This window comes from Delphinus delphis, chromosome 13 (genome assembly GCF_949987515.2).
Source record: "Delphinus delphis chromosome 13, mDelDel1.2, whole genome shotgun sequence".
Taxonomy (NCBI): Eukaryota; Metazoa; Chordata; class Mammalia; order Artiodactyla; family Delphinidae; genus Delphinus; species Delphinus delphis.
The window spans coordinates 5,326,229-5,350,975 of record NC_082695.1 but is presented as its reverse complement, the minus strand read 5'-3'; the positions used below and the strand labels follow the sequence as shown (position 1 = coordinate 5,350,975).

General features: G+C 54.7%; 1 protein-coding gene across 1 annotated transcript in view; it reads right to left on the bottom strand.

Annotated features, from left to right (window-relative positions):
* Positions 1 to 22,253, bottom strand: part of DHX37 (DEAH-box helicase 37) — a 31,000-nt gene extending 8,747 nt beyond the window's left edge. The window contains exons 1-15 of the mRNA XM_060027882.1: positions 22,071 to 22,253; positions 18,216 to 18,385; positions 15,277 to 15,389; positions 13,383 to 13,713; positions 11,114 to 11,262; positions 9,853 to 9,945; positions 7,745 to 7,841; positions 6,743 to 6,856; positions 3,962 to 4,063; positions 3,625 to 3,739; positions 2,959 to 3,054; positions 2,672 to 2,754; positions 1,975 to 2,107; positions 1,444 to 1,520; positions 889 to 1,121 (exon numbers count right to left, since the gene is read on the bottom strand). Coding sequence (XP_059883865.1) covers positions 889 to 1,121; positions 1,444 to 1,520; positions 1,975 to 2,107; positions 2,672 to 2,754; positions 2,959 to 3,054; positions 3,625 to 3,739; positions 3,962 to 4,063; positions 6,743 to 6,856; positions 7,745 to 7,841; positions 9,853 to 9,945; positions 11,114 to 11,262; positions 13,383 to 13,713; positions 15,277 to 15,389; positions 18,216 to 18,385; positions 22,071 to 22,176 — 2,012 coding nt within the window. The 5' untranslated portion in view covers positions 22,177 to 22,253. The remainder of the gene's footprint in view (positions 1 to 888; positions 1,122 to 1,443; positions 1,521 to 1,974; positions 2,108 to 2,671; positions 2,755 to 2,958; positions 3,055 to 3,624; positions 3,740 to 3,961; positions 4,064 to 6,742; positions 6,857 to 7,744; positions 7,842 to 9,852; positions 9,946 to 11,113; positions 11,263 to 13,382; positions 13,714 to 15,276; positions 15,390 to 18,215; positions 18,386 to 22,070) is intronic.
* Between the last annotated feature and the right edge of the window lie 2,494 nt (positions 22,254 to 24,747).

Sequence of the window (24,747 nt, the reverse complement as noted above, 5' to 3'; positions counted from 1 at the left end):
AAATTAGAACCTTCGCACGCTGCTGGTGAGAATGTATAGATAAAATGGAGTAGCCGCCGTGGAAAACAGTCTGGTCGTTCCTCAAATTGTGAAACAGAGTCATCGTACAACCCAGCAATTCTACTCCTAGGTATACACCCGAGAGGCAGGGGAACAGACGTTCAAATACTTGTACATGAGTGTTCACGGCAGCACTATTCACAGTGGACAAAATGTGGACGCAACCCAAGAGTCTATCCACAGATGAATGGACAGTGAGATGTGGTCCCTCCACGCCAACGCTTGTTACTCAGCCATTAAAAGGAATGAAGCACTGACACAGGCAACAGTGTGGATGAACCTTGAAAACATGATGCTGAGTGAAAGAAGCCACACACGAAAGGTCACATATTGTCCGATTCCATTTAGGGAAAATGTCCAGAATGAGCACGTCCGTAGAGATAGGAAGTAGATGAGTGGTTGCCGGGCGCTGGTGGGTTGGGAGTGGTAGGGAGATGCAGGGGGAAACTGATCAATGGGTACAACTGATAAACGCGGTCTCTTTGGGGGTGAAGAGAACGTTTAAAAATTAATAGTGGCGATGGCTGCACAACACTGTAAATACACTAAAACCCACAGAAGTGCACACTTTAAAGGGTGAGTTTTATGGTATGTGAACTTTACCTCAAAAAAGGTGTTAATAAAACAAAACAAAAATCGAGGTGCTGATAAACACAGGGCCTGACGTCAGCAGAATAAAGAAATAACACAAGTGCCTGAAAGCCAACAGAAAAGGGGGTGCGAAGGACGGCTTCCAGCGGGACACGGGACCCCCCTTTCCTCGCCCCTGGGTGGGTGACCACTGCACAGTGGCCCCAACGTCACTGGAGGGGCCCCCGGGAGCCCCACCTGTAGCAGTGGCCGGGCTCCGTCCGGCCCGCGCGTCCTGCCCGCTGATCGGCCGAGGCCTGGGAGACCCAGGTGATGCGGAAGGAGGACACGCCGGTGACACGGTCGTAGTACCGCTTCTTGACCTTTCCACAGTCCACCACGTACTTGATGCCTGGGATGGTGAGGGACGTCTCGGCCACATTGGTGGCCACAACACACAGCCGTGTCCCCTCTGGGGGAGGTTGGAAGACCTAGGATGGGGGGACGGGAGCAACAATAAAATTGACCTTTGTCCCACCAGAGTCAGGGAAGAATTTGTGGGACAGAGGTCAGAAGAAGTCAGCCAGGCGGGGCAGGGCCTGGAGGTGACTCTCCTCGCCTTGGGCCACTGCTCCCCAACTAAATGAGGGAAGCGTTTCCGTCCTCCAAGCAGGAGATCCCAATACCCTCTCAAAAGTCTGGGGCGCTGATCAGACAGCTGACGGAGAGGGTGACCCGGCGCCCGACCTGCTCCCACCTCAACGCCTCTGGGCGCTCCCCACCGGGCATCCATCCCAGGCCCCGCACGGTTACCTGCGCCTGCTTCTCCGGGGCCAGCAAAGAGTAGAGAGGGAGCACACGGAGGGGAAGCGAGGCATCGGGCTGCTCACCTGCAGGAGAGGCAGAGGCCTGCGGCTCCCAGCTCCCCTGCTGCCCAGCAACCCTGCCCGCTCCGCCGGGGAGGCCCCCCTGCAGCCCCGTTGCCAGGGCTCAACCCTGGGCACTGGCAGAGAGGGTCGGCAAAGCCAGCCACGCTGCAGCCTCTCCTCCTTGGAAGAGTCCCAGGCCCTGTGTGGGGACCCCTAAGGGCTTGATTCTGCCCCCCTGCAAACCCCCAAGGCCTGCGTTCACCCAGCAAAGCCAAGCCCAGGGTTGGCGCCCCCATTACAACCGGCACAACAGAGACCTGAGGGCCTCCTTTGTGTCAGGCGGTTTCAGGAGCTCAGGGGACAGCAGGGGGCAGAGCAAGCAGGAACCCCAGCTCCCCTGGGGCTCGTTGCTGGAGGGGGGCCATCGCTCGACCCAAGCCCATGCGGTGGGAGCAGAGGCCGCGGCGGGTCCCACCTCCGTCCGTCCCGTCGTCCCCTAAGTCCAGGTCCAGGTCGGAGCCCAGGGACTCCTCGTCCATTTCCCTGTCCTCGTCACCTCCGCCCGCTGGCAACACCGAGTAATTGTCCAAACTGATCTGGGGCAGCGTCTACGGTAAACAAGACATCAGCACCGCGGGCTGCGAGGGACCCTGCGTAGAGAGCGGCACTGCGAGCAGCGCCTGCGGCCACGTGACCCTGGGCAGGTCACTCGGCCCCGTCCTGCGTCGGTGTCCTCATCTAAGAGCTGGGGATGATCACGGGACTTCTCGAAGGGCTGCCGTGAGGACGCTATGAGCTAACACACGTGCAGCCCTGAGACCACTGCCCTGGGCATCCACGCAGGCCCTGCTCAGGGCTCGGGGCTGGGCCTTCCAGAAACTTCCTCCAGGCCCCCAGTACCGGGAGCCTGGAATGTTTTAAGTCGCAGCCCACCCTGCAGCCTCCAGAGCAGCACCAGTCAACCCCTCCCTCCACGGCAGGAAGGTTCTAGACCCCTGCTGCCCAGCAAGGCCACCCACAGCCCCAGGTGTGTCTAACACGACTGAGGACTTGAATCTTAATTTTATTTGGTTTTAATTAAATTTACATCTGTGCAGCCATACAGGGCTAGCGGCCACCACATGGACAAGGCGGCTGCAGAGCCTGAGCTGCCCCCTCTGGCCTCTACGTACTGTGGCCTTGGCCTTCCTTGCCCGAGCCTGCGACTTCTTAAACCTCCGTGTTTCTTCTACCGAATCTTTCTGATCGTCTTTTTCTGGGAAAAGATGAGCAAGTTAGGGAGCAGGCCATCTTGTGGCTGGTGCCAGGTCATCAGGGTCCCGGGTAGGGTCACTGCATCTATCACCATGCACTGGGGGGATGGGAAGGCGGGCAGAGGGCCGGCTCTCTCCGGGGAGGCTCCGAAGCCCAGGCTGACCGCCCGCAGCCTCCTGGGTGAGGGGCTTCAGCTTGGGCTTACCTGGAGGCCTGGGCCTGGCGACCGGGAAGGCTCTCCTCAGCCTGCGGCACAGCGCGTGCACCTCTGCCTGCCCCGTCAGGAACACCAGGATGCCGCCTGTGGGGAGAACCAGCCCCGCCGTGACCCGCTCGTTCACGCAGCAGACGCTGCCTTGGCCGTGACCGTGTGCCAGGCCTTGATCTGAGAGCTGGGGCGCAAGGAAGTGCTGATCAAACCAGGGCTGCAGAGGCCCAGACAAGCAACGGGCAGCTGCCCGCACGCCGAGGGCGCTGGGACAAGGAGCTCAACAGTTGCCGTGGGAGCCGGCATCCCATCCCCCGCTATGAGCCCAAAACACGGGGAAAGCAGCTCTCCTCCGGGGAAGTGGGAGCAACCCAAGGGTCCACCACCTGGTGAACGGAACTAATGGAGCACGTGCCACGGGGATATGGTGAGAACTGTGAGGGGGTCAGGAGTGAGACTCAGGTGGGACACACCTGTTCACCTGCCCTGCGTCTGTGGGGACAAAAGGCACCCCCCACCCAGTTAGTCCCTGAAGCCTCGTGATCCTTGGGGCGGAACACGGCAGGGCAGGTGCTGTGAGCGCTCTGGACCAGTGACGACACTGAGGCACAGCGAGGCCGAGTGACCCCGAGTCCCGCTGCCTCCTCCCGGCCGGGGCCTCACCTGTGGGCAGCATGCGATGGATCTTGCAGACCTTTCGGAAGCACTCCCCACTGTAGTCGTCCAGCGGCGTCCGCTTGTTAAAATGCACGGTCACCGGGAACTGCCGGGACTCGACCTACGAGGACGCCCAGGGAAGCACGGGGTCGGGGTCGGGGGTCAGGGGTGACCTGAGCCCAGGCCCGGGCCCTCCCCTTCCCTGAACTCTCTGACCACGAAGGTCTCCGTTTGGTGCTACGATCCCACCCACCTCCCCCGCAGCAGGGGTCCTGCGCTCTGTCGCAGTCGACAGAGGGGCCCGGCCTCCCCCGGCACCCTGAGACCCCGGCCTGGGCGGTACCTTGATGACGGGGGGCGGCTGGGCGAAGAGCCGCTGGTTCTGGGTGAAGTCCTCCACCCGCAGCGTGGCCGACATGATGAGCAGCTTCAGCGGCAAGTGCCTCTGGGGGACGACAGACCCGGGAACCCATAGCCGCCCGGGGTCAGGAACACTGATGGGGGGCAGGGGGAGCCCTTGGGGGAGACCTGCCCTGCCCTCCTGGCCTCCCTCCAGCCCCACCTCGTCTCAATCCTCAATCCTCTTTCTGGTTGCCAAAGATCTAAGAAAGAAGTGGGCGGCAGTGGCTTGTTAAAGGAGCCCTTAAGATACCCCCAAAGGGACTTCCCTGGTGGCGCAGTGGTTAAGAATCCGCCTGCCAATGCTGGGGACACGGGTTCGAGCCCTCGTCTGGGAAGATCCCACATGCCGCGGAGCAACTAAGCCCATGAGCCACGACTACTGAGCCTGCGCTCTAGAGCCCAAGAGCCACGACTACTGAGCCCGTGTGCCACAACTACTGAAGCCCGTGAGCCGAGAGCCCATGCTCCACAACAAGAGAAGCCACCGCAATGAGAAGCCCGCGCACCGCAATGAAGAGCAGGCCTGCTCGCCGCAGCTAGAGAAAGCCCACGCGCAGCAACGAAGACCCAGTGCAGCCAAAAATAAACAAATTAATTAATTTATTAAAAAAGAATAGCCCCGAGGGACTTCCCCGGTGGTCCAGTAGTTAGGACTCAGTGCTTTCACTGCCGAGGGCGTGGGTTCAATCCCTGGTCAGGGAACTAAGATCCCCGCAAGCCGTGCGGCGTGGCCAAAAGGAATGAAAAAAAGATTCCTCCAAGTCAAGCTCTGATGGTGTGAGACGAGACGGGAGGGCCGAGCCTGGGGTCCACCGGGCACACCGGCACAATGGGTGTGGTGGTCTCAGCCCTCCCTCCCCCTCGACGTTGTGACTGCGGTGGCGGGTGCCTGGTTCCCAGCCCCCTAGGCAGCACCTACTGTGCCCCCGGCGGGCTCTGCTCTCGAGCCCTTGGAAGCTGTCCTCTGAGGCTCGTAAGGTCCAAACCCCGAAGTTCAGCGTTTTCGGCGAACAGAAGCCAAGGTGAGAGGCACGGCGCAGACCAAAGGCCCTGTCTCCTTCCTGCAGCAACCTCCCCGTCTGCCCCAGCCCGCGTACCTCCCTGCATCTCCTGTTCTCCCCACCTCCCTCACTCCGCTCCGCCACCCTAGGCTGCCTGACAGGCCTCAACACACAAATCCAGACCATGGCGAGGACTAAAATCACGGGAAGTCCCAAGCGTGGGCGAGGACGTGAACTGGCAGCCTGTACCCTGCTGGCAGGAACAAAAGGGACGCAGCCGCTGCGGAAGATGGTCTGGGATGGTCGAAATGGTTAAACGCAGAGCTCCCATGGGGCCTGGCAGCTCTGCTCCTGGGCACAGACCCAAGACAAAGGAAACAAGTCCACACGGAGACCCGGACACGGACGTTCACGAGAGCCAAAACGCGGAAGGAGTCCAACTGTCCTCCAACAGATGAATGGATACATGAAATGTGGTCCCTCCACACATGATGACTCAGCCATGAAAAGGAAGGAAGCACTGACACAGGCCACAATGGAGATGAACTGTGAAAATGTGCTAAGTGGAAGAAGCCAGTCACAAAAGGCCACACGCTGTGTCTCTTCACTTACATGAAACACCCAGACTAGGAAAATCCACAGAGACAGCAAGTGCCCTGACGGACGCCTGGAGAGGGGAGTGCAGGAGGACGGGGTGACAGCCAGAGGGCACAGGGCTTCTTTTCAGGGTGACAGAAATATTTTAAAGTCGATCGTGGTGATGATATAACAACTCTGAATATGCTAAAAACCACTGAATCGTACACTGTAAGGGCATCCATTATGTAAAATAAAGTCCCAACCCCCCCCACCAAGATATCAGGATAACACCTGCCCCAGGGCCTTTGCACCGGCTATTCTCAGTTCTCAGAATCTCCTCCCACCAGTACCCCTCCTCACTCACTCACTTCCTCCAGCCCCCCACTCAAAGGTCACCCTCTCAGTGAGTCTTCTCTCACTACCAACCCTCCACCTTCTGCCTGGCACTGCCCCCTCTCCCCGGCTTTGTCCGTCACCAGCTCACAGGTTTCCTGAGTTTGCTTACTGTCAGTTGCCCTCATGAAAATGGAAACCCCACAAAGGCAGGAGCCTCTGTCCTGTTCACTGTGATGTGCTCGGTGCCTGGCACACAGCACACACAGACCGGATGTCTACTTGATAAAGGTTCTGGGCGTGGTGAAGTGCTGACCTCTCGGCGGGGCTGGCAGGGGCCAGCACAGGACTGCTCCACAGAGCTCCCACCCCAGGGCAGCAGCCCTCTGACGTCCGCCCCTGCCTGACCTGGCGTGGGGGAGATGCAGGCAGAGGCAGACCCCAGGCCGGGCGCAGGGCAAGCATCTCAGAGCACGTGGAGCATAAGGGCTTGGCTGGGTGGCCCCACCAGCGCTGCGGGTTCCGAAGACCCGGCTGGCGTCTCAGAGCCGGCTGCAGTGGAGCCTGGCCCACCACGGTCTCCTTGCTTGAGCCTGTTGCTCTGGACAGAGGGAAGGGTCACAGTGGATGAGGCTGGACCCAGGATAGGGACCACACAAGGTCTGTTTACACCAAGACCCGCAGCCCAGCACCGGGCCTGGGGGGTCCTGTCCCGGGAGACCCTCTCACGGCAGCAGCCTGGGTGTAGACCGCCGTGGGCTGTGGGAGCTGTGGCCTGGGACTCGGGGCTCCCCGGCACCCTCACCTACCTTCTCCCGGAGACACACTATGCGGGACAGGAGGCCGATGAGGATGTCAGTGTACACGCTCCTCTCGTGGGCTTCGTCAATGACCACCACCTTGTACTTGAGCAGCAGGAAGTCCTGGTGGGGGAGGTCGGGGGTAAGGCCAGCCAGCCGGGCCTGAGCACCCCAGGGTCACTGTGCACCCCAAGGTGCCTGCTCAAGGAGCCCCTCTGGTAGCCAGCACAGATCTGAGAGCACTTGGCCTGCGGGGAGTCCTGGCCTATGACCCCGGGCCAGCTGCTTCACCTCCCAGGCCTCTTTCTTCATCTGTCAAATGGGACAACGGGACCCATCTCACGGGGTCAATGGTGAAGTTTCGATGACAATTACTATCTGTAAAGTACACAGCATGGGGCCTGGGCCCTGGCAGAGAAATTTCTAGAGAAAAGACAGCTACGCTCTCTTAGAGCTGAGCTACCAAATGCAGATGCCCATGGGGCGGGGAGGGCAGGCAGGAAACAGGAACGAGGGGATGCTGGCTGGGGACCAGGGGCAAGAGCTCAGCACATGGCATACAGGAAGGGGCCGTCGACACCACAACACACTCACAGCCACCGTCCCAGGTGGCCTCGAGGCAGGAGTCGCCTCTGCTCTCCCAGTGACCCCTGCCCGGGGGACGTCATACAGCCCAAGAGCAGCAGGATGCATTTGGCTAACACACAGTCTGTGAACCAAACCACATTGAAAATACAAGCTCACGTTTCACGAGCACTTACGAGGTGGTGTGCTAAGGTGCTTTCGTGCGTCACACGATTTTTGCTTCAAAGCAATTAGGAGGAAGGTACCAGCTTGCAGATGGAGAAACCAAGGATCACAGAGGTTGCGTAACTTGCACAAGGTCACACAGCAGCACGGTGGTAAATACAGTGGTTTGCCAACATTCACTGCTCACACCCCAGGTGACAGCCTAGCCCCCCGCCCCCAGGCTTACCAGCCTTGCTTTGTGACACCAGATGAGCAACCAACCTTTTGGATTTCCTTGAGCAAGACGCCATCGGTCATGAACTTGATTCTGGTCTCTTCAGTCACGTTTCCCTCGTATCGGATCTGATAGGAGACGACCCTGTGGGCACAGGCTACGGCTCGGTCCCCCAGAGCTGCAGCTGCCTGGGGCTGCAGCCGTGCAGCCACTCCAAGGTGGGCAGAGGAGCAGGCCTGGCCCCGCTGGGCAGGCGGCCGAGGGGAGGGCCCACCGGCTCCCCCAGCAAGGCCCGGACACAGGCCCACCCCGCCTCCCTCTCCAGGAGCTGTCACGGGCAAGTGAAGAGCACGTCAATCAAACACACACACGGACCCTGGCTGGAGTCCGATGTGAACAACCAACTGTAAAAGCTGTTTAGGAGACAACCCGGGAAATGGGAACACGGACCGGAGCACACTCTGGAGTTATGATACACTCTTTAGTGGCGGTACTGCAGTTATGTTTTCAGAATCCTATTCTTAAAAAAAAACAAACCAGGGACTTCCCTGGTGGTCCCGTGGTTAGGACTCTGCGCTTCCACTGCAGGGGGCACGGGCTCGAGATCCCTGGTCAGGGAACTAAGATTCCCCAAGCCTTGGGGCGCGGCCAAGAAAACAAACAACCCAAAAAAACCCCAGACTCATGATCTTTCAGCCCCGCACAGTGAAACATTGAGGCTGAGATGACGCAAGACCTGAGACTTGCTCCAAACTGGGTCTCGGGTACATGGGGGCTTATCATACTAGCCTCTCCACTTTTGTACACGCTTGAAGATTTTACACTAAAAAGCTGAAGAGAATTGGCCTTCCCTGGTGGCGCAGTGGTTGAGAATCTGCCTGCCGGTGCAGGGGACGTGGGTTCGAGCCCTGGTCCGGGAGGATCCCACATGCTGCGGAACGGCTGGGCCCGTGAGCCATGGCCGCTGAGCCTGCGCGTCCGGAGCCTGTGCTCCGCAACGGGAGAGGCCGCGATAGTGAGAGGCCCGCGCACTGCAATGAAGAGTGGCCCCCGCTTGCCACAACTAGAGAAAGCCCTCGCACAGAAACGAAGACCCAACACAGCCACAAATAAATAAATAAATAAATTTAAGTTGAAGAGAATGAAAGGGGCAGCTTTGTATGTACTGTAACTTTCAAGGTACGCATTGAAATGCCACAAGAAAGATACAGAAGGGCGTGAACCGTATGAACCGTTCACGCAGCAGCCAGACAGCGAGAAATACAGAGACGCAGAACTGCCCGTCTGTGCGCACAACTGTCTAGGAGGAGCCACAGGAAATGCGCAGCAGTGGCTGCCACCGGGGAGGGGAGCTGGGGTGCCTCGCCCACCTGAGACGCGAACAGAACAAGGCTCCCCAGTTTGCGTGCTGGGCCCAGCGGGGGCAGGGTTCTGTCCCCAGAGCCAGGACGGGCCTGACCCATGGCAGGTCCTGGTCGGTAAACATCTGATGCCAGTGTGGATGGCGGGCACTCTGCCTCTATACGATTCTGTGCTTTCTTTTTTCTTTCTCCTTGGCCGCGTGGCGCAGCTCGTGGGATCTTTGTTCCCTGACCAGGGATGAAACCCAGGCCCTCGGCAGTGAAGGCGTGGAGTCCTAACCACTGGGCCGCCAGGGTATTCCCTACAGGTCAGACCACACTGGACACGCCGCCCCTTCCAGCCTGAACTGGACGGTCTGGGCTGAGACGCAGGCGTCTGCGTTACCAACACGGCGCGGAGCCACCCTCAGGCCAGGGCTATGCTGTGTTCAAACTGCTTCCCGAGGCAAGTCCTGCAGCCTTACTGCCGGGAGAGGGCTTTCCCCCTGGAAACCTGCGCTGTAAACTAACCCGGCCACGCTATTCGCCTCCTGCCTGCCTTCGGCCACCTGCTGCTCTGCTCTGCCCTCAAGGCCCGTAAGGGCCACTCTGTCCCCTCACTAAGGGCCTGGCTGGCTTGTCCCTGCTTCACGACGCCCCTAGCAGGAGGGTCCTACTGTTGGCATGTAGGGAACCGCCCTATGCTTAGATGCAGACGTGGCGCCCCCCGGGGGAACGAGGGCCTGCGCCGTGGCTCAGGTCTGGTGGGGCCAGAGGGCCACCCCCAACTCTCCCATAGGAGGCAGAGCCCTCACCGTGGTGACAGATTCATCTCCTTGGCCACTCGCTGGGACATGGCCATGGCGGCCACTCGGCGGGGCTCCGTGACGCCAATGATGCTGTTGTCACTGGGGGAGGAGAACACAAGGCATCAGGAGGGCTCCGCCCCACCCGTCTGCCCCGAAGTCACACGCGGCTCTGGAAGCGGCCCTCACTGGGGGTGACGGGACACGGGCGCCAAGCAAGGCACCGCAGCATCACTTAACAACAGCAAAAGGGAACGGCCCACAGGGCATTCTACAGGAGACGCTCCGATAATCACGGGGCCAAGGGGTCCAGGCAGCCGCAACAAGAACGAGGCCTGGGTGGACCTGAGCCTGCAGCCGGGGGGCTTGTCCAACCCAGCCGAGCGCACGTGCCTCCACAGAACCTACCCAGGGGACGGGTGGTGGATTCTGGGCAGGAAAGAGTTGACCCAGCAGGCCCGAGGCTGCTCTCCCTACAAAGCTCTGCTTCCAGGGCAGCCCCTGGCTGGTGTCTGGGATCCTGGATTTCAGGAGGGCTCCCGCCTCTCCCTGACGGACAAGAGGGGCTCACTGTGCCTGAACTGCTTGTACAAACAAGGTGGCTCACGCTGACACCTGCTTTCCTTTGGGGAGTCTAGAATTGGGTTGGTACCAGGCAGAGGCCGCCTGTGTGACCAGCCCCAGTAAGAACCCTGGGCGCTGAGCCTCTACTGGGCGCCCCTGTTTGATGACATCTCACACGGGCAATGAAGCGTGTCCTGTGTGACCCCCGCCCTGGGAGAGGGCTCTGGGGGCCTGGGCCTGGTTCCCCCGACTTCACCCTGTGAGCCTTTCCCTTTGCCGGCTGTGCTTTGTGTCGTTCACTGTAATATATCACAGCCGTGAGTACGATTACATGCTGGGTCCTGGGAGTGTTCCCAGCAAATTGCTGAACCTGGGGGTGGTCTTGGGGACCCTGACACACATGGGTCGGAAGGGCCAACAGGAGTTGACACGCCATCCCTCCCACCAGGGACCAACCTAAACGTTTTACACAAATTCAGTCATTTCATCTACATAACAACCCCGTGAAGTAGGTGCAGTGATGAACCCTATGTCACAGCTGAGGAAACTGAGGCCCAGAGAGGTTAAGGAGCTTGCCCCAAGTCACACAGCACGGCAACGGCAGAGCCGGAATTAGATCCCCAGGAGCCCTGCTCCTAACAACTTCCGGGGTCCACGTCTCACTGTCACCTGAGGGACCTGTGGGGACCCTGTGGCCAGCCCCCACCTGCTGTAGCCTGCTTCGTAGAGAAACTGGGGCACCTGGGTGGTCTTCCCGCTGCCGGTCTCGCCGCACACGATGACAACGGGGTGCTCGGCCACTGCCTCCATGATCACTTGTTCTTCAGAGAGAATCGGGAGCTTCAGCCGCTCTGCCTGGCGAGAGAGGGGAAGTCAGCGCTCACAGAATGGGGGTGGGGGGTTGTCGTCCCCTGCAGAAGGGCGGAGGGGATGGGGGGCTTTGCTCAAAGCAAGATTACGTAGGGTGATGTGGTTCCTATAAAGGCAGCAGCCGGCATCCAGCCAAGGGGAACAGGTGCGCTCGCTGGAAGCCCTGACGGCTGGGGAGGGGCAGAGACATGGGCTGGGTCCTCAGGGACAGCGTGGTGCAGAGAAGCCCCTCTGGGCACAAGGAACTCTTGCCTGCTGCTGGGGGGAGACTACACTTACGGCACAATCACTTTGGCAAACAACCGGGTGCTAATTTTACCAAAATCGAGAATGTGAGATACAGCGATTCCTCTCCTAGGTACTCACACGTGGGTGCGCGTGCACACACATGCACATGCTCACACAAGTATTACACGGCGAGGGAGAAGTTTCCTGAGCCCCTGCTTGCCCTTGTTATGTGAGAAGCATGCTAGCACGCTAATTTTAAACATTCTGTTCTCTATCTCTATTCCATTCCATTGGTTTAAAAAAAAAAAAAAGGTGCGGCCATCTCATGACTCCACAATGGCTGTGACTTCCAGTTTGTAAACGCTGCTCCCCCCCAATTTTTGTACCTGTGGCTTTGAGAAAAAGGCAAGAATGTTTAAATCAGCAGTGAAGATGGTAGCGAAAAGCTAAAACCACCCGAATGCCCAGCCAGAGAAGGGTCCTTAAAATGGGCTCTATTCACGCAACGTAATGCTCCATAGCCGTGAAAACAAAACAAAACAAAACAAAACCCAAACGGACCTTGGTGACGCACATTCTACACAGATCAACACATCTCAGGAACACCATGCCGACTAACAAATAAGCAAAGTGCTGAAAAATATATATGATGTGAGGCCGCTTATAAAAACAGGCAAACCTAGGCTTAAAAACATGCACGTGGAAAAGCCACAGAGAAAGGCAGGGGATGAACCCCAGGGGGCACCAGGGACACTGGAGGGCGGAGCCCGGGTTCCCGAATGGCCGTGTGGAGCAGAATCTCACACCCCAGCTCGCAGAGGACGGCATGGGGCTCTGACGTCACCTACAAGGAAACCTTTGTGGCGTGAAGCCAGCGGCACATCAGGGTCTGTGAGAGCAGTCAGCTCACCCTAATCGCTTATATATGAGCACACAAATGTACCCGTGACTGAAATCACCTCATTCCCACAATCCAATCTGTGGTTTTAAACAGCTGCTCTAAGACCCAGGAACCCTCTGCCTCAGGCCTTTGCTCATGCACTTCTCGGTGTGGGACGGCCCCCATGCTCTCATCTGGTCCCTGAGCTCTCGACCCGGATGCCTTCCCTGATGAAGCCAGGCCCTCCTGTGACCCCCGCTCATGGTATCCGATCTTGCCCTCCGTGGCTCTTGTCCCACGTGTGGTCGACCTCGGTCTCCCCTGCTGGACCGAGAGCTCCGAGACTGCAGATCGCTCCACCTCCTGTGCTGGCCCACAGCACGTGCTCCGTGGAAACGTGTGGACGGAACCACCACCGGTGACGAGCCAGACCCTGCAGCATCACCAGCCTCACGGCTCCCCAAGTGCGTTCCATGGGCCTCGGGCTTCACCTCCCTGAATCTTGTTGTCATGACAACCCTGTGAGACCCTCATTTTACCAGACAAGGATACGAAGTGTAGAGAGCTGGAGTCCCTGTGAGTAGACGGGTACCCCCATGCTACGGACGAAAACGAGGCCCAGAATGAGCTGGAAGGTGGGGGCACCAGCACTCCGTTCCAGGTCAACTGACTCCAGAGCCCAAGCTCTTGTCCCAGTGAGCAGATGCCTGGACCAGGACCTGTGGTCAGAGGCTGAAGGTGACGGTGACCAGACGATGATAAGGGCAGCGGACACCCATCTCAGCAGCCCCGACCACGTGCCGGGCACCCGCTCGTCAGCCCTACAACAACCCTGCAAGGTGGGTACAGCTATCCCCCTTTTCCAGGCAAGGAAACTGAGGCACAGAAGGCAATGAAACCTGCTCAGATCCTGGGATGCCCTCTCTCTGCACCCTCAGCCCCCTCACAGCACTGACCTGAGCACCTAAGCCCTTAATTAAACACCAGAGAGGCCAACCTGCATTTCAGGGGAGCGGTTCACGGGGACGAAGACGGCGGGCTTCGCCGGGGGCCTGGCCAGGGCAGAGGCTGCCGCAGGAGGAGCTGGTGGAGGGAGACCGCTGGGCACTGGGCTCTGGCCCCTGGCCCCGGGCGGAGCTGGTGGCAGATGCGCTGGGGACGACCCTGCACCGGCCTCTGCCGGCTCGTCCGCTGGGGTCTCCTCGGGTCCAGACTCCGCTGAGGACTCAGACTCCTCCTCTTCTGCCTCCTGGTGGTGGCGCTTCCGGTGGGCCCCGCTGAGGCTGCTGACCTTCTCCAGACCCTGGGCTGCCACGCTGTCGGGCTTCCTGCCGGGAGAGCCAGAAGTCAGAGCCTAGGACGGGCCAGTCAACCTGAGGCAGCTCTGGGTTGCTGCAGGCTCCTCAGAGGCCAGGACGCAAAGGCCACGCCCCTCCCTGCCGCAGGGCCTTTGCACCCGCTGTCCATGCTCCCTGAAGACAACTGCTCCCTTACTTGATTCCAAGGACGCCTCTCAGGAGGACTCTCCCTTACCGTGTAGCCTCAATCACCTCCCCCACCCCCTCCATCCCCTTCCACCTGCTCTTTTCTGCTTAGTGCTCACCAGCACTAAATATATATGTATTCACTGGACCACTGCCCATCTCCCCACCATAGAATGTGAGCTTCTTAAGGGAAGAAATTTAACTTTTGTGCACTGCTCTATTCCTAGGGCCCACAGGAGAGCCTGAGATGCAGTTTGCACTTGATAAGCAGTCGTTAAATGCACAAGGTTTAACAGGCCAGTACTGGAAATGAGCAGAGAGGGCCAAGTGTGAGAGCAGTGGGCAGGGGCATGGGCTGGGGGGAGCACACTGGCCCCATCTAGCGCCGGCTCCTCTGTGGGAAGGCCAGCTGGTGCAGCCACATCATCCAACTGGTCAAGACCAGGGGGGACCCTGGATTTTAATGTGAAATCTCCTAATTCTTAAATGTTGGCTGTTGAATAGCATCTCCCCAAATTCATGGCCACCCAGAATGTGACCTTATTTGGAAACAGGGTCTTCAGGATGTCATTAAGATGAGGTCATACTAGATTAGGATGGGCCCTAAATCCAATGACTGGTGTCCTTATAAGAAAACAGAGACCCAGGGGACCTCCTTGGTGGTCCAGTGGTTAAGACTCCATGCTCCCAATGCAGGGGGCATGGGTTCAATCTCTGGTCGGGGAGCTAGGATCCCGCATGCTGCGTGGCCAGAAAGAAACAAAAAGAAAACAGAGACCCAGACACAGACAGAAGGCCATGGAAGACACACAGAGGATGCCACGTGACAACGAGGCCGAGACTGCGGTGACGTGTTTACCAGCCACGGAGCGCCCAGGATGACTGGCATCACCAGAAGCTGGGGGAGAGGCTGGAACAGATTCTCTGGCCTCCAGCAGGAACCAACCCCACCAACACCTTGACTTTGGACTTCTGGCAGTCAGAACCACAAGAATAAATTCCTCTTGTTTCAAGGTCCCCAGTTTGTGGTGACCTGTTACCGCAGCCCTAGGAGACTCATACATGTGCAGAAGATCCAAATGTCTAATGATGCTACGTGACCCAAACAAACCTGCTAATGGGCTAAATCAAATCCTTGACCTCCTTGATGACAACTTCTAGCCTACTCGTCCCTGCAAAAGCTGGAAGGACCTGTAAGGCAGGACTCAGCGCTGCAGGAAAACGCCAGCATCCTGTGCACGGTAGGATAGTTTGCATTATCTGAGGCCTCTACCCATTTGAGGCATTTTAGCACACGCGTCATTGCAAATGTATTTTCTCATAACCCCAGAAGACGCCATGACCCTCGAGCCCCCCTGGGAGCCCTGGCGGGAAGGACGGGCTCCAGGGAGGAGCCAGCCGACTCACTCTTTGGTGCGGTACATGCGGTCCCCGGTGCCCAGTTTGGACGTGGTGTAAAACAGTCTCATCTCAGCTTCCGAAACCTGGACTTCGCTCAATTTCTGGAGCATCTCTGCTCGCTGGGGAAGGAAATGAGTGTGTCACACATTTGGCATCATGATCCCCTCTTCAGAAGGGAAGCTGAGACTCTAAATAAAATTCCAGCATCACTAACACCTACAGTCTTTTTTAAACCAAAGGTCAAACTGCAATTACCATCCTTCATGGAGTTCTTAACGCCGACAGACGCGTGAGCTTAGGGTGGCTTTCTGCCCCCTTACGGAGTCTGGGGTTGGATAAACAAGGCTCTCTTTGCACCACGGTGTGTCGTAAGGGAAGATCATCGACTATCCAGATGCCCATCAACGGGAGACGGAATAAATAAAGTAGGGCCCATTTGTATAACGCAAGACTTCCCGCAGTTAGTACAAGGGAAGAAGAGCTGAGTGTGTGACAGGAAGTGGTCCCCACTCTGCCTTGAATAAAGCAGTGAGCGGGGGTGGGTCCAGTTGGTTCCTTTCCCCGGGTGAGCAATTCATGAGTGTTTGTTTTGTTATTCTTGAAATTACAGCTATTTTATATCTGCTTTTATACGTGTTTATGTATATATATATATATATATACACACACACACACACACACACACACACACACATTTCGTAATCGATAAAAAACAACGTACAGAACAGCAAGAAAAGATGCTCACAGCATTCAAATAGGACACACGCACAGGACAGTGAGGCTCCCCTGCATGAAGGGCTCCAGGGACCAAGCGTCAGAGCTGCTAACGGGAGGCCTGTGTGTCCCCTGGTGGACACAGCACGCCGTGTGGTCACTGTGCCAGAAAGACTAACGAGAAAGACTCGCCTGAAGCCTCTAGATCAGGGCTTCTCAGTCTTCACACCACTGGCATTTGGGGCCGGATCATTTTTTTGATGTTATGAGCACTGCAGGCTGTTTAACAGCATCCCAGACCTCTACACCCCAGATGCCAGTAGCGTCCCCCAAATCGTCACAACCCCAAATATGTCCAGATTTGGCCAAATGTTCCCGGGAGGGGGGGCGCAAAACGGTCCCAGTTGAGAGTCACTGCCCCAGACCCAAATACCAATTTATAGGAAATTCGGAGGGTGGAAGACCATGTTTATATCAGAGATTAAAAGTTTTTAATCCAGACCGTGGGAAAGTCTCTGAGACAAACAAACCAATCTCTCCAACAAATATAAGGAGAAAAGACAAGAGATGCGGGTGGAGAGCATCTATGAAACAATTAGAAATTTGACTATTTACTGGATATCTAATGGTATTTTGAAAAAATTTAGACAAGCTAATGGCACTGTGGTAATTTGAAACGGTCCTTATTTTAGAGATGCAAACTGAAATATTCAGGGATACGTATATGGGTTGAATGGTGGCCCTCCGAAAACATATATCCATGTCCCAGAATGGGATCTTATTCAGAAAAAGGGTCTTTTTAAGTTAAGGGTAATTAGCTTAAGGATCTCAAGATGAAATCCTGAATTATCCAGGTGAGTCCTAAATTCAAAGACAAGTGTCCTTGGGACTTCCCTGGCGGTCCAGTGGTTAAGACCCTGCGCTTCCACTGCAGGCGGCACAGGTTCCATCCCTGGTCAGGAACTAAGATCCTGCATGCCACATGGTGCAGCCAAAACATTTTTTTAAAAAAAAAAGAAGGGCTTCCCTGGTGGCACAGTGGTTGAGAGTCCGCCTGCTGATGCAGGGGACACGGGTTCGTGCCCCGGTCCAGGAAGATCCCACATGCCGCGGAGTGGCTGGGCCCGTGAGCCATGGCCACTGAGCCTGCGCGTCCGGAGCCTGTGCTCCGCAACGGGAGAGGCCACAGCAGTGAGAGGCCCACGTACCGCCAAAAACAAAACAAAACAAAACAGAAAAACAAAAGAAAAAACAAAAAAAATAAAGAAAAAGAAAAAGACAAGTGTCCTTATCAGAGATACACAGAGGAGGGACACACAGGGGAGCAGCCCACATAAAGACAGAGGCAAAGACTGGAGCAATGTGGCCATGAGCCGAGGAAACCTGGAGCCACAGGAGCTGGAAGAGGCCAGGTGGGACCGTCCCCTGGAGACTTCAGAAGGGGCATGGCCCTGCTGACACCTCGATTTCAGGCTTCTGGCTTCCAGATCACTGAGAGAACACATTTCCATTGTTTTAAGCCACCCAGTTTGTGGTCACTTGTCAAGGCAGCCACAGAAACTAGTACAGATTGATGCTGCCTGGGCTCTGACCCAGGGGGTGGGAAAGTGACCGGCCGTGGAGATGACCAAGGTTGACCATGAGCCTGACAACCGTTGGAGCTGATGTCAGGTACACTGGAGTCCATGACACTGTTGTCTCTACCTTTATATATGTTTGAATTTCTCATTACAAATTTTTCTCCTTAAAAAAATTTTAAGCAAAAAAGGTTAAAATTCTCCAGAATGAAGTTAAAAAATAAACAACAAAATGAATGAGGGGGGAGAATAAAAAGTGAGCACATTGATCGACCAACTCCTGGTTCAACAAACATGTGGCGTCCACAAAGCTGGACCTGTCCCAGACTGACAGATACCCAAGTAGCACATCTCCCAAGGACTGGAAAGGTTCTGGATCTGTGTGTCCCATATGGGGCACTAGTCACACGTGGCTATTTGCATTTAAGTTAATTAAAACCAAATCACATTAAAAATCCAATTCCTCGGCCACACTGGCCACATCTCAAGTGCTCAACAGCCACATGTGGCTGGTGACCACTGTACTGGACATTGCAGACACAGAACTTGTCCCTCCTTCTGGAAAGTTCTATCCGACAGTCCAGCCACAGGGATCACGTCGGGGGTCACAGACACCCCGACCCATCCCTCGCTGTGCAGACAGAGCGTGCATACCTGGAGCTTCTTCTCCTTCTGGTCTAAGATTCTCTGCAGCATCTTCCGCTCTTTCTTGGTCAGGGGTTTCTTCTCCTTCTTGGACAGGGGAGGAGCTTTGGTCTTCTTCTTCTTCTTGCCGGGCAGGACGAGCACGTTGCTTGCATCGACTCCTTTCAACGTGCCCTTATCTGAAAAGACACGCTTGCCTGACCCACAGCCCTGGAGGATAGAAAGCGCGGACGCCTGCGAGTCTCAAGATGCTGCGTTAACGCCGTTTTCCTCCGGGCTGACCCTCCTGCCCACAGTGAGAGCCACCCGGGCACCCGCATAGGAATGGGGGCGCAGGCCCGTCACACCTTCATTCCACCGGTCCACCCAGCACCTGCCACGGGTCAGCCGTCCTCGCGTTGCGGGGAGAGGGATGGGGGCGCAGCAAGGAGGGAACAGGTTGCAACAGCGCCTCCCTCCCAGCGGGGCCCTGTGTTCAGCGGGGCCATCTTTATAATAAACCATCTTTACAATAACTCTGAAAGACGCTCTCTCACACGTGTACAGTGGACTGAGTACCAAGCTTGCGTCACATCTATTTTTAAATGGTGGAGTCTGGGACATCCCTGGTGGTCCAGTGGTTAGGACTCCGCGTTTCCACCACCAGGGGCACGGGTTCAATGCCTGGTCAGGGAACTAAGATCCCAAAAGCCGATCCCAAATCAGGCGATTTGCTTCAACCTACTGCAGCACCATGGGGAGGAGGGGGCTTGGGGAGCACCTGTTTCTGCCTGACACCCAACGCTGGAGTCCCCGTACAGGCAGTGTCTGACTTTTATTAACTGCTCAGGCTTTGTACAACTTTATGACATTACCAAGTGTAGGAGAGGTTGTGTGCTCCTCAGTAAGAAGAATGAGACTATTTTAAGCAATGCAAGCCATCCATTCTGCAGTTCTCAAACAAATTAAAAGCAGGGGGAGAAAAAGAAAAGAGTGTATAGCAGCATCTTCCAAAGGCTCCAAATCGTGTGACATGGTGACAGCTAAAGGAGTGTGTGCTTGTACGCGCTTGTGTTTCAAAATCTCTCGGTTTTAATTTCTAATACGGTAAGTATCGACAGACACAACCCACACTAACAAAAGCACTTTGGGGTCCTCAATTTTTAGGAATGTAAAAGGGTTCTCGGTACAAAAAATTTGAGAACCACTGTGCTATAGAAAAAAAGGGGGCGGGGGAGATGTGCTAAAAATAAAAATAAGAAAAAGGGTGATATTGGATCGGGGAAAGCTCTTTGAAGAAGGTAACCTGTTTTATATTCTTGTAAGATCCCTCTGGCCCCTGAGAAAGGCAGGAATAGACAGAGATGTCTTGTTCTGGGGTGAGAAACAACTTTCCCCAAATCTTTGAGTCTAAGAGACCTCAGGTCCCTCTGCTCTCACCCAACTGTCAGTCCAGGGGTCTTCTGCCCTCTTAGAGGGGCCATCTCACTTCCTGAGCTGTCACTGCTGTTACAATGGATGACGCCCATCACAGGACAACATCACATCTCTACAGCTTGTCTTTACTTTTCAAAGCATTCTCGTTTCAGTCACAAACATATTCTCCCAAAATACCACCTCCATGACTCTGAGAGCAGGTAGGATGACTGTTACTGCTGGACCCATTTGACAGCTGAGAACACTGAGGCACAGTGATGTCAGGTGACTTGCTTCAACTCCCAGCCTATCCCTGAAACTTCCAAGGAGGGAATTCGGACTCCAGATTCCCACTCTGACAATCTTTCCTATAACCCCACTGCCTTCCGGGCCCAAGAGGAGAGTGTGGAAGAAGAGGCTGATTAGCGGGTCGAGGGAAGCAGGCTTCCCCAGCGGCCCCGGCTCTCTCTCCCTCCCTCCACCTCCTGAATCTAGACTCACTCTTCCCTAACACCTAAATCTGCTTGGCCCTCAGGGATCCTATACAAGCAGCTGGATGAGTCCACCTTTGGAATGTGTTCAGTCTCAGGGGCCTGCAAGACAGCTGAACCCATTCAATCACTTCAGCCCAACTCTCCCCCGAAACTGGACCCATCATGGTCGCCGATGGCCTCCCCAGTGTTACATCCACGGTCCTTTCTCTCCCTGCCTGATCCCACAGCCACATTTGACACAGAGGGCAGGTCTTCCTCTTGGTCCCCGGACAACCACACTCTCCCAGGGTTCTCTTCCCACCTCACTGGACCGGACTCATTACCTCAGCGAGCCGGTCTGGTCTTCAGACTTCAAATAAATATCATCTATACACAGATGACTCCAAACTGCTTCTCCCCTGGACTTGCCTCTCTCAAGCGTCCGATTCAGCAGCTGCCTGCTGACCCTTCTGCTTGGATATCTGACAGGCCCCCCAAACCACTCATACCCAAAGCCAAGCTCCCGGCCTCCCCGCAAGCTGCCCATGCCTGCTTTCTCCAGCCTCCAGCCTCCAGCCGCACGCCTGGGATTTGTTCTTGACGTGTCCTTTGCTCTTGCGCACAGCCAGAACAAAGCTCCATCTTCCAAATACATCCTGAATCCACCACCTCTCACCACCTCTACTGCTGCCTCCCTGGTCCAAGCACCAACTCCTGCCAGAGTCAATGATCGCCCAGATTCTCTGCCCTCTACTGCTTTTCCTCAACACAGCAAAGTGATGCTGTTAAAACCTAAGCCCTGGGCTTCCCTGGTGGCGCAGTGGTTGAGAATCCGCCTGCCAGTGCAGGGGACACGGGTTCGAGCTCTGGTCAGGGAAGATCCCACATGCCGCGGAGCAACTAAGCCCATGAGCCACGACTACTGAGTCTGTGCTCTAGAGCCTACGAGCCACAACTACTGAGCCCGCGTGCTGCAACTACTGAAGCCCGCACGCCTAGAGTCCGTGCTTTGCAACAAGAGAAGCCACCACAATGAGAAGCCCGCGCACCACAACGAAGAGTAGCCCCCGCTCGCCGCAACTAGAGAAAGCCTGTTTGCAGCAACGAAGACCCAACGCAGCCAAAAATAAATAAATAAAATAAATTTATTAAAAAACAAAAAAAAAACTAAGCCCATCCTGTGTCCCTCCTCTGCTCTCAACTCTGCAGGGCCACCATGACCCACCAGGCCCTACAAGATCCTGCCCCCATTTTATTTTATTTTTTTCTGCCCCATTTAAAATTTCATCTCCACTCAGCCATTCTGACTGCCTTCAGGTCTTAAAAAAGGATTCAACGCTTTCTCAATAGGGCCTTCCCTGCCGCCCCCCACCTCAATGAAACACTGCAACCTGCCCAAACACCTCTTGTGCTTTATCTCTTTAGTATGAATGTATGCAAAACGTCCTATGTATTTTGTGTTTATCTTTGCTTGTCTCTTCCCAGAAGCATCTGAACTCTGCAGGGCAGGGAGTTTCTCCCTTAATCTCCTCTTCTGTTATTCTCCTAGAATAGTGCCTGTCACACAGTAGCCATTCCTAACAAAACGGAGGAGTCTGGGCAGAAATGTTAAGCAGCCTGGAGCTAAGCAGACAGGTCTGGGTTGAAAAATACAAACTTAGGGGTCGCTGGTAGGGAGGTTATAATCGAAGCCATTAGAATGGATGGAATTACCTTGTAATTCCTTGCCCAAACTCCCCCTAGAGCTATACTTGGGCTGGACCCCACTGGAAAAAAACTCCAGATATTGTTCCAAATTCAGTTAAAAAGAAACTGTCACTATTCCCCCTTCCTTTGTATCATCTGGGAGAGGGGTGTCTCTCCGTGTCGCCCGCCCGAGTCGCGGAGGCAGGGCACAGTCCGGGAGCCCTTCGGCCCCCATTGGCCAGCCCTGCCCCGAGGACCTGGTTGGTCCCTCCCCCGAATCCCAGCCCTCGTCCGGGGGCGCCTTACTTACCCTCCAGTTCCAGCCGCACAGGGGGCGGCTCGGGAGGGCCCTTGGAAGGGCCGGGGGCCGCCTGCTGACGCCCCTTGATGTTGTACCTCCGGCGCAGCTTCCCCATGGCGCCCGGCTCCTGTTCTGCTCCCGCAGGTCCTACGACCAGCACACTACGAAGCCCAACCCACGTGGGACCCCACCGAACGTTCCGGCCGGAAAATTTCCGGGCTGAGTTCTCGCGAGAGCTGAAAATAACGGAATCCCTGGGGGCGGGGCTGGAGGAGGGGCCACGCTGAAAGCCAGGGCCGGCCGGCGGCGGAGGAGGGACCAAGTTAGAGGAGGGACTCAGTTTAAGCCCAGGACTGTTCTCACAGAGGTTTGGTCTGAGTCTCTAAATACTAATATTAATTTGACTATTTGGGAATGGGAGTGTTCTGTCACCTTTAAAAATATAACCCTGCCCCAATACAATCTTCTTCCCTCTCTTTTTTGCTTATCTGCATTTTCTGATATTCCTACAAGAAACAGTTGTGTAATAAAAAGGCCCTAAATATTTCCATTACAGTGACAGGTAGAACTAAAAGAAGGCATCTATTAGACAACTTTGAATTCTCATGACCACATCCCATTGTCTGTAGCGCACTGGGAAATAATGTATTTTCTGAATCCTGTATCTTGCGACTAGAACATCTATATTGTGTCTTCTTTTTTCTGTTAAAAGCATTAATTGGTTAAGGGCAAACATTTAAATTATATCACAAAAAAAGTGAAGACACTAGGCGTTATTTTAGAATTTTAGAAAGGATAAAGTTATTTTTAAGACTTATTTGGGGCTTCCCTGGGGGCGCAGTGGTTGAGAGTCCGCCTGCCGATTCAGGGGACATGGGTTCGTGCCCCAGTCCGGGAAGATCCCACACGCCGTGGAGCGGCTGGGCCCCTGAGCCAACGCAGATCAAGATGTGCTGCAGAGCAGGTAAGCAATAAATTGTTGTTGGTTTGAATGAATGAATGAAGAGTGTGATTAATTTGGATGAGCTCCCCTCTTCCCCCCAAAGACAAAAACAAACCCCCCTTTTGTTGCGATCATCCATTTACAATGCTTGTTGTCAGTTTATTTATCTCTTGTAAAAATAAAATACAGTGTGTGTGTGTGAAAAAAAAAAGCCCCCACGAACACACAGGTGGTACGTGAGAGGATTTACATAGTATACATATGAACATGCTTTTAATTAAGTAAAAAGGATTTAGGGGGAAAACTTATAATGAGCAAATCAAACCTGTGTTTTCATAGGTTTTATTGCTTAGGATGATAGTGATCTACAGTTTCTTCTTTAAATATGTTTATTTAAGTAAATAAAAAGTGTGTTCATCTTCAAATTATTAGGTAGGTAATAGAACATTCTCTTATATTTTCTTCTAAAATATTATATACCAAAGTATTATCTCTAGAAGTTATAAAGAACACTTTATAAAGCAAAAGGAGAAAAGGCAAATACACAACAGCATGGATCTCATTAATATAATGTTGAACAAAAGAAGCCAATCACAAAAGATCATACTTTATGATCCAATTCACATAAAGTTCAAAAACAGGCAAAATGAATCCCCTAAATTTTGGAGGGGGCATAGCGAATGGCAGAGGGCAAAGGGAGCCGTTTTGCAAAGCTGGTAATGTTCCTTTTTTCAACCTGGGTGCTGGTCACCTTGTGTGTCATTTAAATTCATGGAGAGGCACCTTATGATCTGTGTATTTTTCTGTTGGTACGCTATACTTCAATATAAAAAAAAGTTTCCTTAAAAAAAAAGAAGTATAAGACCAGTGAATATATAAAAACCTCACCAGGAATCTAGAAAAATGTAAGTTCAGAAAGAGGCAATTTTTCACTCTTTGGGTTGACAAAAGTTAAGTTTTATTTTCCTGGTGGTCTCAAAAAATGTCTGGTTAGACATGGTTTGATTTAGGATGCAAACAAGGCCCCTCACTGTTGTGGCCTCTCCCGTTGCGGAGCACAGGCTCCGGACGCACAGGCCCAGCGGCCATGGCTCACGGACCCAGCTGCTCCGCGGCATGTGGGGTCTTCCCGGACTGGGGCACGAACCCGTTTCGCCTGCAACGGCAGGCGGACTCTCAACCACTGCACCACCAGGGAAGCCCCCCTGCTTTTATTTTTTATGTCATTTACTTATTGAGGAAACTGGGTCGTTAATCCTGGTGAATGCTCCACATTCTGGCTTTAGCTGATTGCTTCTGCTGCTTCTAATTCTTTTCCTCCATCCCCCATATTTCCTGTAAACTGTTGGTTAGATGTGGAGGCCACATCAAGTTTGGGTCCAAAGTGTTTGGCAAGAATCCATCATAGGTGGCGCTGGCACTTCTGCCACTAAGACTGGCGGGTCCAGGTCCTGACCACTTGGCCCCTCCTTTTTTAAGTTCCCCACCGACCTGCCACCTTTTGGTTTTAGTGTCTTGATGATTGTGGCCTGGACCTGTCATTTCATTAAGGAGTGCAAACGGATTTTCTAATTTCTAATTTTCTAATCTCTTTCACTCCCTCCTCATTTACTAGCGGGACTTTCCTAAAAAGAACTTTCGGTTCTCGACTATTTTGTGACTCTGAAATAGAGTTCTTTGAAGAAGGGCAGGAGGGATGCTTAATGCTTTTCTTTTAAACATTTCAGAATGAATGAATAAGCT